Source organism: Callorhinchus milii, unplaced genomic scaffold (assembly GCF_018977255.1).
Source record: "Callorhinchus milii isolate IMCB2004 unplaced genomic scaffold, IMCB_Cmil_1.0 Scaffold3, whole genome shotgun sequence".
Lineage (NCBI taxonomy): Eukaryota > Metazoa > Chordata > Chondrichthyes > Chimaeriformes > Callorhinchidae > Callorhinchus > Callorhinchus milii.
The window spans coordinates 94,755,384-94,773,958 of NW_024704744.1; the positions used below are offsets into that span (position 1 = coordinate 94,755,384).

An 18,575-nucleotide genomic window follows, 5' to 3' on the forward strand; every position below is an offset into this window, starting at 1 on the left:
ACACCCACTACACACACACACACACACACACACACACGCGCGCACGCACAGGCTCCAAGTGCCAAGCAGGCAATGGGTAAAGATCAAACTCCCCAGGCAACATATGCTGATTTATTTACCCGTGGATCAAATGTGGGTATTCGCACTGTTTGTGGCTGTTTTGACTAAAGCTGAGCTTCACTGAAACTTTGCTAACCATGGAAGAAACCTGCAGATCTTCAAGCCTGTTCGTGAACACCGTGTGTCAATCCTTGGAGGCTGACCCACAGCCGACGGTGAGTGCTTTCCTCTTACACGGTCTTTTATTATTTCAGGTCTTCGACCACTGCGTCTCCTCGAGTTGAAACAAAATTCTTTTAAGATTTTTAGACCTTTTAGAATTTGTTTTTCTTTTTAGCAGCGTTGTTTTAAATGTGTTTCAGATGTTTCCAGGTTTGGATTTTTTTTTTTTATGTCTTGCAGACTGACCCGGATAATGTATTCTGTACCTTAGAAGAAGAAAATAGTCTCTACTTCACTTACAGTGGCCAACCCAACCTCATCCAAGTGAGGGACCTCAACTACCAGGTAAATACAGTGCTAACAATAATAATCCTTGCACTTGATATAGCACCTTATCACGTCTTCGAGACGCCTCAAAGCGCTTCGCAGAATATACTGTAAATTGAATTGACTGCATATTTTGTGAGTGAAACACATCAGTCAGTTGCGCACAGAAGTGACCCACAAACAGTCGTGGATTGAAGTGACCCAATTATTATTATTGTTTATTTATTTATACGATCATCCTGTCTTCTTTTATTATTTGCGATTTGGAAACTGAATATAACAATTCGTAGCAATGTCGGATTGTTAAATGGTTAATAATAATCCTTGCATTTGATGCAGCCCCTTATCACGTGGTTCCAACGTCTCAAAGCGCTTCACAGAACACGCTGTAAAGTGGGTTCACTGTGCATTGTGTGGGCGAAATATTTTGTATAAAAGTTGAGCTGTTTTGCAAGCAGCAGGATTTCTGTTAGTGTATCAGCCCGTAATATCTATCTCCCGAGACTATTTTGGTTTGATTATCAAGTGACTGTAGTGCCCTGTTCAGTGGTGATCAATGAAGATAGCGTTAACATTTCCGCAAGACCGAGCGCGCTTTAAGAATTTTCATTGGGGAGTTCTTTAGTCCGTGTCTCCCTCACTTTGCCCAAATGCAGGTCAACACAGAAGCACAGATTCCCTGGTATGAGAAGCTGGCGGAGCTAAAAATGCCGTGGGAGTGGAACTCCGGTACCGATGGACAGGTGACAGCTCTGAAAAGCTTGAACCTTAGTGTCAGAAGTGGGCAGATGTTAGCCATGATAGGGAGTTCTGGTAAGAGTTGTTCGCACAAGATATTACTCTCGTTCCCCCTCGCTCCCGACCCACTGCTTTCGCCCTCCCCCCTCCCACACCCACACACAACCATCTGAATTGTGGTTAGTCTATTTGCTGTTAAGTCATGGGGCATGTCCCTCATGCCCTCGGTTCCACCGCAAGTGGCCGAGCTTTCGGCCACCGAAACTCTGGCACGCTCTTCCTCCATCCCTCCGCCTTGCCCCTTCCTTCCCCATCTTCAGGTCGGGCCTCTTCGACTGCGCCCTACTGTCATAACAAATGAATCCTTGAACTTGACATCACGCCTATAACATCAAGACGTTTCTTAAAGCGCTGTCCAGGGAATTCACTATTAGGTGTAGTGACTGTGCATCTACAGGCCAATGGAGCAGCCTATTTGTGTACAGTCGCGTGGGGGTTTGAATGAGGAAGTGATTTAACAAAAAGACAAGAGTGTTGTTCAGGCTGATAATACACAATTGTGTTGTCGTCTCCGACCACTGAGATGTAATGGGATGTCAGTGTACCGTTGAATGGGGGAACTGCACAAAAGCTTTACAACGGTCACAACAGTGTCAGGAACATTTGGGTTGGGAGTCTAAATTAGGAAAGCTCGTGGGACGAATGATATCCCTTAGACACTCAATACCTTTCCTGCGGGGTTTTTTTTTTGGGGTGGGGGGGTGGTGGTGCGGTTACATCGACATCGAGGTCTATGTTTCCAGGTAGTCATTGCTGTTACTGATCAGGTCAGGCTATGGCTATTCTGGCACCAACCCCCTCACCAGCCTGAGTGGTCGTTCCTCATGTGTTAACCCAGACAGAAAGAGTAGGCAACTACTCTCCCATGTTTGGCACAGCCAAGCCTTACCCAGAATTATTTTACCCCCAAATCTCTCACCCAGAATTATTTTACCCCAAAGATCCCTCACCCGGAATTATTTTACCCCCAAAATCCCGTACCCAGAATTATTTTAAAGGGCAAGCTGTTTGATTGTTATTTTTGCTTTGAAATCTATAATTAACTCTTGTCCTGAGAGCCTGGCCTGATGTGTGTGTGTGTGTCTCTCTCCCCCCGCCCCACCACCCCGACACTTCTATATACGAACGTGCTTTTATGTACGTTCTCTGTACGTAGGAAGTGGGAAGACCTCACTGCTGGACATCATCACCTGCAGAGATGAAGGAGGAAGAATTAAATCCGGGAAAGTATTGATCAATGGAGTGCCAACCAACCGACAACTGGTTAAAAAGTGCATTGCCCACGTGCGGCAGGACGATAGGCTGCTACCAAACCTCACCGTCAAAGAGACGCTGGCGTTCATCGCAAGCCTGCGCCTCCCGAAAGACTTCTCCGCTAAACAGAGGAACAAGAGGGTAAGTGGCATTGAGCTGTTTCCCTGCCGTGCCGGGGGTTGGCGCGAGCCTGAAGCTGAGGAGAAACCTAACTGCAGCCAGACAGACGTCTGCTCCTCTTTAGATTCTGTTCCACGTCAATCTACAGTTACAGGCTGACCCTGTGACAACGTAGGTACATTGCGGACTTATACTGGAAACCACCCAATTACCGGCACTGACTGGCCAGCTTCCTGGGAGTAGGACTGGCACGAACAACAACAACTTGCATTTATATAGCCTACACCCTCATCCCCCTCGTGCAAGGTAACGTCCCAGAGCGCTTAGCACTGCGTTGCTTCATAACGTCTTGTTCCAAGGGTTGTGTGAGCCTGAAGAAGAAGAGAAATCTAGTCTAAGCATTGCTTTAGCTCAGAGCATAATAATAATAATAATAATAATAATAATAATATTAATATAATCCTTCCATTTGATATAGCGCTTTTCACGTCGGGAGGACGTCCCAAAGTGCTTCACAGAACACACTGTAAAGTGAATTGACTGTATATTTGTGGGCGAACGCGGCAGCCAATAGCGCACAGCAATGTCCCACAAACAGTCGTGGATTGAAAGTCACCAATTTATTATTGTTTTTGTTTTGGAGGGATTATTATTAGGCTCTGTGTGGAGTAAGGAAACTTGCCCAAGGTTTTGCCCTCTGCCTGGAATTGAACTCAGGTCTCTTACTTGCAAAGCGAGTGCTCTAACCACTGAGCTACAGGACTCCACAAGCGTGTGGCATAGTTTTACGTAGCCGACCGTTTAAAATCGTGAAATAAATATTATTATTTGAGACTCGGTAACGGCACAGGAATAGTGGGCATTTGCATTTATAGAACAACACTGTTCGCGTGAAGTAAATGTCTCAAAAGCACTTCACAGGTTGAAATTGATGAGACATTAAGTGAAAGTTGCGATAGATGCAAACTTGGCAATGGAATAGACTCAATAATAATAATAATAATAATAATCATTGCATTTGATATAGCTCCTTATCACATCTTCGAGACATCTCAAAGCGCTTCACAGAATATAATGTAAGGTGAATTGACTGTATCCTGTAGGCAAAACGGACTGAATGGCCTCTTCCTGTTTCTATGTGCCTAATGTTTTGCAGCAAAGTCCCATAAACAACAATCAGATGAGCATCCAATGCATTTGAGGGTTTCGTGTAAACTTGGGTGGGGCAGGAATCTGAACCCAGATAACAGACTGTACAACAGATATGGATACACAGGACATTCACACACAAGCACACGTAACATATCTATATGCTCCCTCTTGGTGACATCATCCGCAGACATGGGGTCAACTTCCACTTGTATGTGGATGACACCCAACTGTACCTCTCTGCCTCCATCCTGGACTCCAGGACCACTGCTGTCCTGACTGAATGTCGGTCAGACACCACGTCCTGGATGAGACCTAACTTTCTTCAGATGAACGTCAACAAGACCGAGGCTCTCCTGATTGACTCCCGTCAGCACCACCACACCTCAGGCGCTGGCATCACTATCCGCAACATCGCCCGGAGCTGGGCGAGCCCTCCATGGCCTTGCTCCCCACTACCTCTGCGACCTCTTAACCCCCAACCAACCTGCCCGCTCCCTCCGCTCAGCGGTCTCCGGCCTGCTTCACATCCCCCGCCTCACTCACCCCACTATTGGCGGGCGGGCCATCTGCCACTCTGCCCGCACCCTCTGGAACTCCATCCCGCAGTCCCTCCGCCTCACCCCCTGCCTCGCCTCCTTCCAGACCCATCTCAAGACCCTCCTTTTTGCCCGTGCTTTCGATCTCCCTCCTTCCCCCCCCCCCCCGCCCTCCACCCTCCCCGATCCAGACCCCCAGCTCGGGTCCGAAACTCTGACTGTCCAGCGCCTTGGAGCGTCCTCCCGACGCGCAGTTGATACCATAAATACCTTACAACTGGATGTTGTTGTTCTTCTTCTTTCAGATAGAGGACGTGATCGCAGAACTCCGACTGAGACAATGCGCTGACACCAGAATTGGCAACAACGTAATCCGAGGAGTGTCCGGAGGTGAGCGACGTCGGGTGAGCATTGCAGTGCAGCTACTCTGGAATCCCGGTAAGTACCCCGCAAACATATTAATAACCCCAAATCCTTAACCCCCTCCCCCCCTGCCCGTCACTTCCCTCTTCCCCCTCCTCTCTACCTCCCTTCCACCCCACCACCATCTGAACAATGTTCTCCCCTGCCTCCTCTTCTGATCCAATGGCTCATGCTGGGGAATGGTTAACAATGATAATCATTACGGTCCGTGTAGCACCTTTCACGTCATGAGGATGTCTCAAAGTCTTTCTGGAGTGTTAATAATGATAATAATAATACTTGCGTTTGATAAGGGGCCTTATCATGTCATTGGCTCTCCATATCATTGCATAATTCCCCAACTATTGATCTGCCTCTGATCAGCTCACTCCATTTTAACGATAGGCTATTCTTAGATCCGTTTTGGCTAATAGGATGTCGGGGCCAGAAAGTTACGCTGCTCTCCACAGCGAGTAACGGCACGTGGAGTAAAGCGAGAGTAGCAGTCAAGGAGTTAGGTGAGCGGGCGTTAGATCCTGTGCTGGGACCCCCAACACACTCTGCAGTTTTCAGCACAGCGAAGTCAGGCTGTACATTGGAACATACCAACAGGAGGAGGCCATTCAGCCCCTCGAGCCTGTTCCGCCATTCTATAACATCATGGCTGATCTGCACCTCGACTCCAATTACTCGCCCTTGCCCCGTATCCCTTGATAACCTTACGAGGGTACGAGGGTCACGCTCCCACCCACACGCAAGAATATTTTCACTTGCCGCCTCTGGTATCGACTGAGATATTCGGGGTCCGGGTGGGTTATGTTTCACTCCGGGCAGTGCGTTTACCAATTGAGCCGCTGGCATCCATCATTGTGACAGTATCTCACCCACAAACTATACAGTTAATTACACTTTACAGTATATTCTGTGAAGCGCTTTGAGACGTCTCGAAGACATGATAAAGCCCTATATTAAATGCGAGGATTATTATTATTATTATTATTATTATTATGATGATGCCTTTAGCCAGCTCGCTTTTGATCGTGTGACGTGGTTTCCTTTTTTTTTCTTCCAGGAATTCTAATACTCGACGAGCCCACCTCTGGACTTGACAGTTTTACGGCTCACAATTTGGTGATGACTCTCTCGAGACTGGCCAGAGGCAACCGTTTGGTCCTGATGTCTCTCCATCAGCCCCGCTCAGACATCTTCCACTTATTTGACCTGGTGGTTCTGCTTTCCTCAGGGTTAACAACCTACTGTGGAGCAGCTAAGGACATGGTCTCCTATTTCACATCGATAGGGTGCCCATGTCCTCGGTACTGCAATCCTTGTGATTTCTATGGTGAGAATTAAAAACACGACTGGGAGCTTACGTTATCTCTCTAACCAGCGTCTGAAATGTCCTGCCAGATGTTAGCAGACACGTTAAAGGTTACAAGTCCTGCAGCTCAGTGGTTAGAGCACTCGCCTGGCAAAACGAGAGGATCTGGGTTCAATTCCCAGCAGGACAAAATGTTGGGCGAGTTTCCTTACTCCACACGTCTCTGTTTACTCAACAGTAAGTAGGAACCCGGTTGTTAATCGATTGGCGGATCGCTTTTCCGGGGTTAATAATCCCTTAAAAAAAATGTAAGAAATAATAATAATAGTAATTTGGTCACTCAATCCACGACTGTTTGTGGGATGCCGCTATGCGCAGCTGCATGTCACGTTTTGCCCACAAAGTACGCAGTTTAGTCACTTTACAGTATATTCTGTGAGACGTCTCGAAGACGTGATAAGTCGCTATGTCAAATGCAAGGATTATTATTATTATTATTATTAAAGTGGCAGCTCGGCTCAGGTCGGGTCAAAGAGTCGCAGGTTCAAGACCCGCGTCAAATATCTGAGCTTCTGACTGACGCTGTCGTTGTCTCTGTTGACAGAGTTGTTGTCTTTCAAATGAGACGTTAAAGCACAGGGCCTGTTTGCCTGCAGCTCTGCATTAATTACTCAGCTGTTCCACGGCGCTGTAAAATCGTAATTTCTTTCCTCCCTGAAATTAGCTCACTGCCTGTCGAGAACGTGTACTGGAAATGGATCGCTTAGCAGTCCATAACTCAGAAAGGCAAGGCATCCACAACCCCAAAAGCAGGTTACTATTTCGGATAATAATAATAATAATAATAATAATCCTTGCATTTGATATAGCGCCTTATCACGTCTTCGAGACGTCTCAAAGCTCTTCACAGAATATACTGTAAAGTGAATTGACTGTATATTTGTGGGTGAAACCCGGCAGCCAATTGCGCACAGCAGCGTCCCCACAAACAGTCGTGGATTGAGTGACCGAATTATTAGTTTTTTAATGAGTAGGTATATTAGATATATGTATGTGCAACACAGCAAATAGGTAGAAGAATGATTAATATTGCAGTGCAATTTTAGCTGAAAGTGTTCTGTTTCTGCAACAACCCAAAACTCAGACCGTTGGTACTTTATGGCAAGATAATATTGACCCTCCTTTCCTCTGACCCGTTACCCCTTTACAGTTGATTTAACAAGCATCGACAGGCGTTCCAAAGAGCAGGAAGCAAAGACCCAGGAAAAAGCCAGCTCCCTTGCCTCCACATTTTGGGAAAAAGTCAAAGACCTCGATGACTACGTTTGGAAGCCTAATGACTGTAACAGCCTTTCAAATACAGTCAGCGAAAGGAGGTAATGCAACCCGATGAGACTTTCTTGTAGAGCTTTGATCTCCACGAGATCCTCTCAGGATTGCTCTGATACAAAAACAACCTGCACTTATAATAGCGCCTTTCACTTAGTTCAACGCGCTTTACAGAGACAAGGTAGGAGATAGGGGAAGAGATGATTTGAAAGAGCAGTCAAAGTCTTTATGAGCCTAGACGTTAGGTTTCTCATAACTTAGCAGACGAATCCATGTATTAGAGGCATTCGTAATGTCTGTGTGGATTGGAATTTTTGGACTACAACAACAAGATTACATTTGTATAGCGCCTTTCACGTCGGGAGGACGTCCCAAGGCGCTGGATAGAGTACAACATTTCAGACCCGAGCTGGGGTCGGGGTGAGGGGTGGGGTGTGGAGAAGGGAGGGGAGGGGAGGGGAAGGCGGGGTGGCCGATGGCATGGTTGAAGAGTAGGGTCTTGAGGCCAAGATGGCGACAAATTATCTATCCAAGATACGGGTGACGCTGTTGCTTGCAGTTGCTTTAGATGTTATCCCAACTGTAAGAGTGAGCGGGAGAGTAAGATGGGATGAGGTGGCTCCGGTGATGGGAAAGTACAGCATCGCAGACTTACTGGACTGGACAGCCTAATTCTGTGCTGTAACAAGCAGTGATTCCACAATAACTGTATATAAACCGGCGGCTTAACATCCGTATCTTTCAACATCACGTGTTAACGTTTCAGCACTGTTTCAACTTTCGAGGAGATTATTGAAATGAAGTCAGATACCAGGGATCAACTACCTGGATCTTTGAGGCAGTTCACAATGCTGCTGAGGTAAGGTTTTATTTGTATAACTTGTCCTCGGATTATTATCGTACTGTATTTTACTGAAATAAATTGTCAGGAGTGAAAAATCACATTTTGTTTGGTGTTAAGATAATATAATTGTGGAGTCCTGTGGCTCAGTGGTTAGAGCACTCGCTTTGCAAGTGAGAGACCTGAGTTCAATTCCAGGCAGAGGGCGAAACCTTGGGCAAGTTTCCTTACTCCACACAGAGCCTAATAATAATCCCTCCAATACCAAAAACAATAATAAATTGGTCACTTTCAATCTACGACTGTTTGTGGGACATTGCTGTGCGCAATTGGCTGCTGCGTTCGCCCACAAATATACAGTCAATTCACTTTACAGTGTGTTCTGTGAAGCGCTTTGGGATGTCCTCCATGCAAGGATTATTATTATTATATTATTACTATTACCAAGGGAGTCCTGTAGCTCAGTGGTTAGAGCACTTGCCTCGCAAGCGAGAGGACCTGGGTTCGATTCCCCGGTAGGTCAAAACATTGGGCAAGTTTGCTTACTCCTCACACCTCTGCTTACGTAGCAGTAAACTGGAACCCGGTCGTCAGTTGATTGGCGGATCGCTTTTCTGGCGGTAATAATCTCTTTTAAAAAAAATAACAATTTGGTCACTCAATCCACGACTGTTTGTGTGGACCCTGCTGTGCGCAACTGGCTGCCGCCTTTCGCCCACAAAATATACGGCCCATTCGCTTTACAGCATATTCCGTGAAGGGCTTTGAGACGTCTCGAAGACATGATAAGGCGCTCTATCAAATGCAAGGATTATTATTACCAATTTCCTCTCTCCGCCTCCCAGTGTCACACGCTCCACCTCTGCGAGATAGCTCCGGTGATCTATTCCAAAGCCTTTTGCCCAACGTCACTCCACGACTGGCTGTTATAAGACACGATTGGGCTTATGTGGGGTGGTGTTGGGGAGTCCACTCGCTCTGCACCCCCCCTGCAAGTGGCACGTTGTTGTAAAAATGGGTAAGACGCGAGACACGTGCACAATCTCTCATTGGCACAGTCTGGGCAGACTTCAGGTTGGCTCTATCACCGCACTGTCGGGTTTTTAAGCGATTTTCAGCTGTTTTATTTGTTTCTTCCCAAGTACTTCTTCTGCAAATTTGTTTTTATTTCCTCTCCCACCCTGCCCCCACCCTCCCAATCCACGCACCTTTCATTCCACAGCCAAACAGAGGACAGGAGCGATCAGGAGACCTACGTCAGTGACTAAACTGTCGGTAGATCAAATATAGCCCACGTTTGTCTGGACAGGACAGAGAAACACAGGACAATAGAGAGGGCGGACACATTCTTCGTCTCCGCCTTCCAAGTGTATGTGTGAGCACGTATGTTATGGGCGCGTGTGCTGGTGTGTGCGTGTGTGAATTCATGATGCGTGTGTACGTGTGTGTGCCCGTGTGTGTGTGTGAATGCGTGATGTGTGCGCGTGTGTGTGTGTGTTGTGTGAATGCATGATGTGTGCTTGTGTGAATGCATGATGTGTGTGCGTGCGTGCGTGCGTGCATGCGTGTGTGTGTGCATGTGTGCTACCAGGTTGGGGTTTTGTATCTGAATGATTAGTTCTTGTTTTGTGCCAGGCGTCAGGTGTCTAATGACTACAGAGACCTGCCCACCTTGATCATCCACGGCTTGGAAGCGTTCTTGATGTCGATGCTCATCGGATTTTTATACTATGGCCAGGGCGGCAAGGAGTTATCTCTGCAGGACACAGTAGCCCTGTTGTACATGATCGGAGCTTTGACCCCGTTTGCAGTCGTTCTAGATGTTATCGCGAAGTGTAAGTTGCTTTCACTTAAAAAATAAGTTTGACACCTGCTTGTAGAGTAACGCACAACAATAATTTTATATATATATATAAAACATATAACAGTTTTAGGCAGGAGGAGACATTGGTCTGTCTGACCTACCCTCTAACTTGCCAAAAAATTCATTCAATAAATCTATTTCGTTCCCTAATGATCTTAAATCCTTCTCAGGATTCCCAGGCAACCTGGTCGAGTAGATTTTTTGAAACCTTTTTTACACTTTTATATCTGTTCCATTTCCTGCGAGGTTCTTGCCGCGTTTAGCCAACAGGTACACAGTCGATTCACTTTACAGTATTTTCCTCGAAGCGCTTTGAGACGTCTCGAAGACGTGATCAGGCGCTATATCAAATGCAAGGATTATTATTTATTTTTGTTTCATCTCTGGGACTGCTCGTGTGTTCCACGTGCTTTCCATCAGCGTCTTACCTGAATAGGATGCTCTGAATTGTGCACATGCTGCTGTTTATCACTGGGCTGTGGAGTCCTGCAGCGCAGTGATTAGAGCACTCGCCTCGCAAGCGAGAGGACCTGGGTTCGATTCCCGGGCGGGGAGGCAAAACATTGCGCAAGTTTCCTTACTCCACACGCCTCTGTTTAACAACAAGATTCCATTTATAGAGCGCCTTTCACGTCGGGAGGACGTCCCAAGGGGCTGGACAGTTGGGTCAGGGTGAGGAGAGGGAGGGAGCGAGGAGGGGGTAGAGAGTCGAGAGGGGAGCTGAAGGCTCGGTCAAAGAGAAAGGTCTTGAGAGGCAGTAAGTAGGAACCCGGTTGTTAGTCGATTGGTGGATCGCTTTTCCGGGGGTAATAATCCCTTCAAAATATAAATCAAAATAATATTAATAATAATTGTCACTGGATAGCGATCAGCAGCAGGAATCATGACGGATATCCTCTTTCCCTCAAGCCCCCCAGCCTAGGGCATGTCGACTAATTGTAGCCCCCTTCCCTAGCACCACCGAGTCCGCAGCACAGATCAGCGATGGAACCGGTGACTCTCGCAGCGTGTAGGACTAACCACTGCCCTGTATTTACCCACTGAGCTACTGAAAGTCGCTTAAACGCATCATTATTAGAGAGCTCAGGGGAACTGATGGCGCACAGTCGGAAAATTGTTATTCAGGAGTCACAAGAGGGAAAGCCAATTTGCAACACCACCGGGATGTTCCATTTGAATTGCTGTAGGTTCGGGAAGACTGAACGTAAAGTAAAATTCAGCCGTCTCTGCCTATGGGGGTTGGGGTCGGTTTCAATCATGTCGCATTATTTGCCCCGTTTCGGCCACGAAACGTACAGTCAATTCACTTTACAGAGTATTCTGCGAAGCGCTTTGAGGCGTCTCGAAGACGTGATAAGGCGCCGTATCAAATGCAAGGATTATTATTGTTATTATTATTATTCAGAAGAACTATCTTTTCGTAGGTCACTCGGAAAGAGCAATGCTTTACCATGAATTGGAAGACGGGTTGTATTCGGTCACTACGTACTTTTTCGCGAAGGTAACAGTCATCGTTTAATTCACGTGAAACAAATAAAAATGAAAGCGAGGGACGTACGAGCGTGTATTGGAGCGAGAAAAAAACACTTGGCACATTTAACCAGTCGATTCCCACCCCCAACATCCCCCACCCCCTCCCACCCCCCAACACCACCCCCCCCACCAAAAATAAGTTTGCGACCTTAAAGCAAGAGGCAGAAACGGGGGTCAAAAACATGGGCGAGAAGGGAGGGATGGTGGCAGAGAGAGTTTCAGGGTGTAAGTGGGTGAAAGCACTGGCAGCGGAGGGCACGGGGGACGTGTAGAAAGCGGAGGTAACGGCACAAAAAGCTCTCGCTCCACGTGTAACGTTGCGTCGATGTCGTGCTGTATCTCCCGCAGCTGTTGGGAGAACTTCCGGAGCACTGCGTGTTTGTGATCGTCTACGGAGTGCCCATCTACTGGCTGTCGGCGCTGCGGCCCGAGTCGGGCCCCTTCCTCCTGAACTTCCTGATGCTCTGGCTGGTGGTGTACTGCAGCCGAGCCATGGCTCTGTGGGTTGCGGCGATGCTGCCCACTCTGCAGCTCTCGTCGTTCTTTGGGAACGCATTCTTCACAACCTTCTACCTGACGGGAGGCTTCGTTATCAGCCTGGAGAACATGTGGACAGGTAAAAAAAAAAAACCCCTGCTCCGGCTCGGCCACCGGAAACGGCCACAGACTCCCGGGAGGGTGGTGGGGGTGTGGGGGAGGTCTTCGGAGCAGAGATGACCTCGGCTTAACATCTCACCCCGGTCCTGAGCTGCAGCGTCAAATCTCGACTGAGCCGAGGCGCTGACCAGGCGTTGTCGACCAGGCGCAGCCGAGAGACCCTGGCGAAGGGAATGAGGCACGTGACGCAGAGCGGTGCTACGTAGGACAAGGGGCTGCCTTAATCTTGGGGTGTTAAGAGCTTCTCGATTCCAATTTCCAAGCGCAGATCGAAGGCAACGATCTCTGCCCCCCGACGGTCTCAGGGGCTAAAGCAACTTACATTGCGTTTCCTAAACACGACGGTATAAACGGACATTCCTAACGGCGCAGGGACAGATTCTGACAAACGTTGGGGCCGATGGAGCAAGTTGGAACTTAGCCAAACACCAACCAATTCCCTGCAAGCAGCAGAATTAATCCTCCCCCTGATGTGAGTTATTCTCCAATATTCCTTGAGCCCAGCCAAACATTCCACCCAGTCTCAGCCCGAAAACACTTGTTTTTGTCTTAAAATTTACGGTTGAGCTTGATTTGCGGAAAAGCCCCAAATTCCCGTCTGAACTTGGAAGCTGCCGAATTTGACTGTCCTTCCACAAGTCCACGCAATCTGACGTTTTATGACCCGAAATCGGCTGGAACCAGGAGGAATTTGGGTCTTGGCGCAAAACTGCCCTGAAATTCCTGAGAGCTGGCACTGGGCGGCAGTCTTGTCCAAACAAACCCAAAAAAAATACACAGCAGGAATAAATAGTCAATACAGCAAATAATAATGTCGTTTGTCAAAGTGATGTGATGCTTTCCTTCATCGACAAATTGTCTTACACATCCAGAGATCTCCCCCCACTCCCGCACTCCCCTCTCTCTCTTTCTCTCTCTCTCTCTCTCTCTCACACACACACAATTTAATTTTGCTGCTTCATGAGGGTATTGTTTGAAAAAATTTGAAGTATGTATTTTTGTGCATTGACAAACCTGTGAACACTCACATAATACTAGTGACAGTAATAGTAATAACAATAGTCGTAATAATGATACTTGCATTTGATATAAGGCCTTATCACATCTTCGAGACGTCTCAAAGCCCTTCACAGGATATACTGTAAAGTGACTAACCCGCATATTTTGCGGGCGAAACGCGGCAGCCAATTGCGCACAGCGGCGTCCCCACAAACAGCCGTGGAGTGAGTGACCAAATCATTGGATGCTTGTGTGCGCATGTGTAACACTGCCAATGTACCCATGTGTGCGCGTGTAAAATGCCGTCACAATTGCCTACAAATGGCACAGTCACAACACTTGACAGCAATTACTTTAAAACCCTTTGAGGTGGTTCAATATTATCAACGTTATAGAGACACAATTCCATTTCTTTTTGTTCGAAGGTCTTCTTTTAGGAAAGGGGTGGGAGCTGGTAAGCGGTACTTTTGAAAGACATGTTGACTTGAAGACTAATAAAGCTGTCTCTCTCTCTCTCTCTGTCCACAGTTGCTACCTGGTTCTCACACATTTCCTTCCTGCGGTGGGGTTTTGAAGGTCTGCTGCAAATTCAGTTTGTGGGTTCTATCTATTCCATATCAATGGGAAACCTAACCTTACCGATCACAGGCATGGATGTAAGTCAACGTCAAAGCCATCCTGGAGTCAGAATATCCTAGTCTGTCACAGTTTTTTGCATGGAAAGGGCATGTAATATGTGCTCTTTGGCTTATAGAGCATGTAACACAGTGTATCAGAGAGTCTTACAGCGAGACATTTAGCAAATGGTGTCAGCGGGACAATTCGTTTATAGTGTAGGTGAGATCTTGGTAATAAAGTGATAGTCCTCGCATTCGATACAGCGCCTTATCACGTCTTCGAGACGTCTCAAAGCGCTTCACAGAATATACTGTAACGTGAATTGACTGTATATATTGGGGGCGAAACGCGGCAGCCAATTGCGCACAGAGGTGTCCCACAAACAGTCGTGGATTGAGCGATTCGTTTTTGAAACCAAGGCTTGTGGTATAATCATATGTGGACCCATGGAAAGTTAAATTACTGTTACATATATTGATGTGCCATCAACAAAAGAGATCTTTCCCTCCTACAGAAGGTAGATAAATTCTGGCTTGCTATAACGTGTTATTATATTATTATTATGGTACATCGGCGTTACAGTGAGATGTTTACTGTGTGGTGTGGGTGAGATTGTGGTATCTCACAATCTTCTAGTTAGAACCAACTAATGATTGTTCTCTTCAAATGCTTTGTTAGATATTGACGGGGTTAGATATGGATGAGGAGCCACTGTACTTGTGCTACTTGATCCTGTCTGCCATCTGCATCGCTTTCCTGATTCTGTATTACTTGTCGCTGAGGTTCATCAAGCAGAAGTCAAGGCAGGACTGGTGAGACATCACCTGGAAACATCCATCTTGTTGTGTCCCAAACTTCAAAGGACTGGTGTCTGGAACCATTCCAGGCCGGGGGGGGGGATGGAGGGGGTGGGTGGTGGGGGCGGACAGACAGGCAGGTTTCCCCTCCCACCCCCCCCCACCACTACCTCCCCCGTCCGATCAGAGGAGGAACCTTTAGATGGACAGATAAAAGTGTTGCCTCCCCTCCCTAATTTGGATGCTAGTCTAAGGTGCTCACCTTGGCTCAGTCGGTAACACTCTTACCTCTGAGTCAGAAGCTCGTAAGCCCCTGTTAGGACTTGAGCTCACAGTCCAGGCTGACGTTCCAGAAGGCGGTGTCTTCTGGCTGAGACATTAAGCCGAGGGTTTGAAGCGCGGTTCCATCCGTTGATTCAGGTGGACGTCAAAAATCCTATGACGCTATTTGAAAAAAAGAAGGGAGTTTCCCCCGGCGGCCCGGCCAGTAACACCTCCCGATTAATTAATGGGGACCCCCACTCCGTGGCTGTCTGTGGGCATTTGCTGTGTGCAAATTGGCTGCTCCGTTGTCCGCAAATACACAGTCAGCACCTTTTGAGATGTTTCGATGATATCGGGTGATTACGGTAGATGTTCCTGGGCTCGCAAGCTGTGCCTCTGACTGACTGACTGACGTATCCCTTCGCACATCTGTCCCACGGCCCGAACAAGCCAGAGGATCATATTGCACGGCTCAGCTTTTTACCCACTTCCCAGGGAGCTGTCGAGTCTCATTACGGTTCCTATCAGAGAGAGAAAGGGAGAGCAAATAATACTTTTGCACAAGAGGCTGCCTCCATCGTTGGATATCGAATACAAGAATATGTTTGTTATTTATTTCTGGATCATCGTCATCTCGTTTTTTTTTTTGGCTGTGTCATTAATTCAGATTCCATCTGATTTGTGATTCCAGGGAATATTGAGGTATAATTCCCCTAACACCACCACCCCAACCCCTATTTTAAATAAACATGGACTTTTCCCTGTCTTATATTTTCCCTCTCATCCTCAGATGCAAGGAATATTGTTATTATTATTATTATTAATAAAAATTCAAATTAGTTGGCTTCTTGTCTGATTGCTGTTCCATGGGATGTTGCAGCAAACTGATTTACTGCAGTTGTTTGGCCCAATGTGACAATATTCACGTCATTTCGAATCAACCTCAATTTGTGTGTTCGAGGGTCTCGGCTGATACCAGTGCAGTGCTGGTAATTCCACCCTTTGGAACTCCATCCCACAGTCCCTTCTTCTCGCTCTCTCTCCCCTTTAAGGCCCGTCTCAAAACCCTCCTCTTGCGAATTGAGTTCGAATCAATCTCATTCGGCAAAGCTCTTTGAGACATTTATTTTACGTCGACGGCGCTAAGTAAATGCAACGAGTCGTTGCCGTGGAAGGTGCCTGTTTTTAGCCACAGTCACGTTCACAACAACAACAAAAACTTGCATTTATATAGCGCCTCTCACGTGGGTTGTTATCCTACCTGGAGCTCAGGATTATTTTCCGACTGCAATGTCCTTGAGGCAAGGGCTTTTGTGACCGGGAAATATTATACCGGGAAGAAGAAAACAGCAGCGCTCATCAGTTTTAACATAAAGGGAATGTGGGAGTTGTCTTGTTGAATTAAATGGTGTGGACTCTGAGACCATTTCTTTGAATAAAGGGAGGTGGCAGCACATCACGCAGGATTAGAGGAGAGGCATCCTGAAGACACTCTCAACTTCCTTCCTTGGCCTTTATCCCCTTATTCACCGTCGAAAGTCATGGGTGGATTTCAATAACCTCGTTTCCCCTTTAATCGTCTGCTGTGGTTTGTGTTGCTTTCCATGATACGCGGAAAATGGAATAGCTGGAGAGAGAGACACAGAATGAGAGAGAGAGAGAGAGAGAGAGAGAGAGAAAGATCTAATGAGGGCTCACAGGCGATGATGAAATCATGAATTGTTATCCCTTGAGATGTCGGTGTGTGTGTGTTTGTGTGTGAGAAGAGGAGTTAAGGAGTGTATTAAGATTGGTTGACTTTCTTATTTTAGTTGAGATTCAGTCAAGTAGTCTCACTTGGTAGCTAACTAGGTCAGAAGGCTGTGTGTTCAAATCCCGCATCAGGACTTGGGCTCCGAGGTTAGGCTGATACCAGTGCAGTGTTGGTAGTTCCACCCTTTGGAACTCCATCCCACAGTCCCTTCCCCTCTCTCCCTCCCTCGCCTCCTTCAAGGCACGTCTCAAGACCCTCCTCTTCGACCATGCCTTCTACCACCCTCTACCTCTACCCTCCCTGCCCTCCACCCCCTCCCGCTGATCCCATCCCCCTGCTCGGGTCCAAATCCCTGACTGTCCAGCGCTTTGGGACGTCCTCCCGACCTGAAAGGCGCTGCGTAAATGTAATTTGTTGTTGTTGTTGCTGCTGCTGCATTGTCAGAGAGAGGTGAACAATCCCACGACGCTCTTTGTGAAAAGAGAAGGAAGCTTCTGCAGGTGTCGTGGTAACAAACCGCGGATAAACCTGTCATCACCTCGTGGAAATTCATGGGGCTTTTGCTACGTGCAGACTGTTCTGCTGCGTCTACGTTTAAAAGACACAGTCACTTAGCCTGACCGCGACTCTCTGAAATGTGCTTCGCGGCACGTCAACGTTTATAAATGCTGGCGTTCAGTGCAAAGGTTATCTCCTGCCTTTACGCTTCGGTAGCCTTTGGCTTTCGACACATCAGGTGCGATTGTTTCGTAGTTCTTTGGAAGGTCAATTAAAATAAAACGTGGATTAAATGAAACCTCTGGACAAACCAAATAACCAAGCAGCCGTCGGTCCTGCTGCCATTTACCAATTATCCTGCTGATGGCAGTAGAGTATCGTCCCAAACCCTCAGACCGCAGACGCAGACCCAGAGGAAAGCATCTTCACGCTTTGCCCTGTGTTTGTCTTTTCAATAAAGTGCACTGTGCTCGTTTGATTTGAGTTGATTTTACGACGACTAAATATTTTAAACAATAACAATCCTCGCACTTGATACAGCGCCTTATCACGCCTTCGAGACGTCTCAAAGCGCTTCACGGAACATACCTTCAAAGTGAATTGACTTTGTGTTATTTTGTGGGCGAAACCCGGCAGCCAATTGCGCACAGCAGCGTCCGCACAAACAGCCGTGGATTGAGTGACCGCATTACAATATAAGTTGAAGTGTCATTTTTTTCCCAATCAGACAAAACTTCCTCCCTTCCTCCCTCCCTCCCTGTGCCCTCGGGCCCTACTCTCCCGTCAAATTGAAATAACTTTTGGCAAATATCAGCTCTCGCACAGAATCTTTGCTCGTAATCAGACCAAATCGGGTAAACTTCTGTCCCCAAATCCATTCACCTTCCACTCTCTCTCCGTCTTCAAAACCCCCCTGAAAAGCTCTCTCTTTCCTCTCTCCGTACGTTCGAAACCATCTGAAAAGCAGATTTATTCAACCGTGTGGCTGTTCAGCCTTTTCCCTGCTCTCAATCTGCAAAGCACTTTGAGATGGACGTTCATCCAACATGAAAGGCATCGTATAGGGGTGCAAATTGCATTACGTGGTTTTCTTTGAACACACATTTCACAACAACACAATTACATTTACACAGCGTCTTTCATGTCGGGAGGACGTCCCGAGGCGCTGGACAATCAGTGTTTCGGGCCCGAGCTGGGGGTTGGGATTGGGGAGGTTGGAGGGCAGAGGGAGAAGGAGGGAGATCGAAAGCACGGTCGAAGAAGATGGTCTTGAGACGAGGAAACAAAGGA

At 47.2% G+C, this 18,575-nt stretch overlaps 1 protein-coding gene across 1 annotated transcript; it reads left to right on the forward strand.

The window, feature by feature from the left end:
- Positions 1 to 3: 3 nt before the first annotated feature.
- abcg8 (ATP-binding cassette, sub-family G (WHITE), member 8) lies at positions 4 to 14,859 on the forward strand. Its single transcript, XM_007896846.2, has 13 exons — positions 4 to 275; positions 463 to 567; positions 1,206 to 1,362; positions 2,504 to 2,742; positions 4,715 to 4,847; positions 5,884 to 6,153; positions 7,343 to 7,508; positions 8,228 to 8,320; positions 9,938 to 10,137; positions 11,591 to 11,667; positions 12,048 to 12,315; positions 13,884 to 14,011; positions 14,652 to 14,859. Exons 1-13 carry the CDS (start codon positions 198 to 200, stop codon positions 14,787 to 14,789), a joined length of 2,052 nt encoding a protein of 683 aa, XP_007895037.2. The 5' UTR covers positions 4 to 197; the 3' UTR covers positions 14,790 to 14,859.
- Positions 14,860 to 18,575: the final 3,716 nt, after the last annotated feature.

Excerpts from the sequence above, each read along its gene's own strand:
- abcg8 (XM_007896846.2), top strand. The coding sequence starts at position 198 with ATGGAAGAAACCTGCAGATCTTCAAGCCTGTTCGTGAACACCGTGTGT. Across the intron at positions 1,363-2,503 it reads AGCCATGATAGGGAGTTCTG|GAAGTGGGAAGACCTCACTG; the intron begins GTAAGAGTTGTT and ends CTCTGTACGTAG. Across the intron at positions 10,138-11,590 it reads TCTAGATGTTATCGCGAAGT|GTCACTCGGAAAGAGCAATG; the intron begins GTAAGTTGCTTT and ends ATCTTTTCGTAG.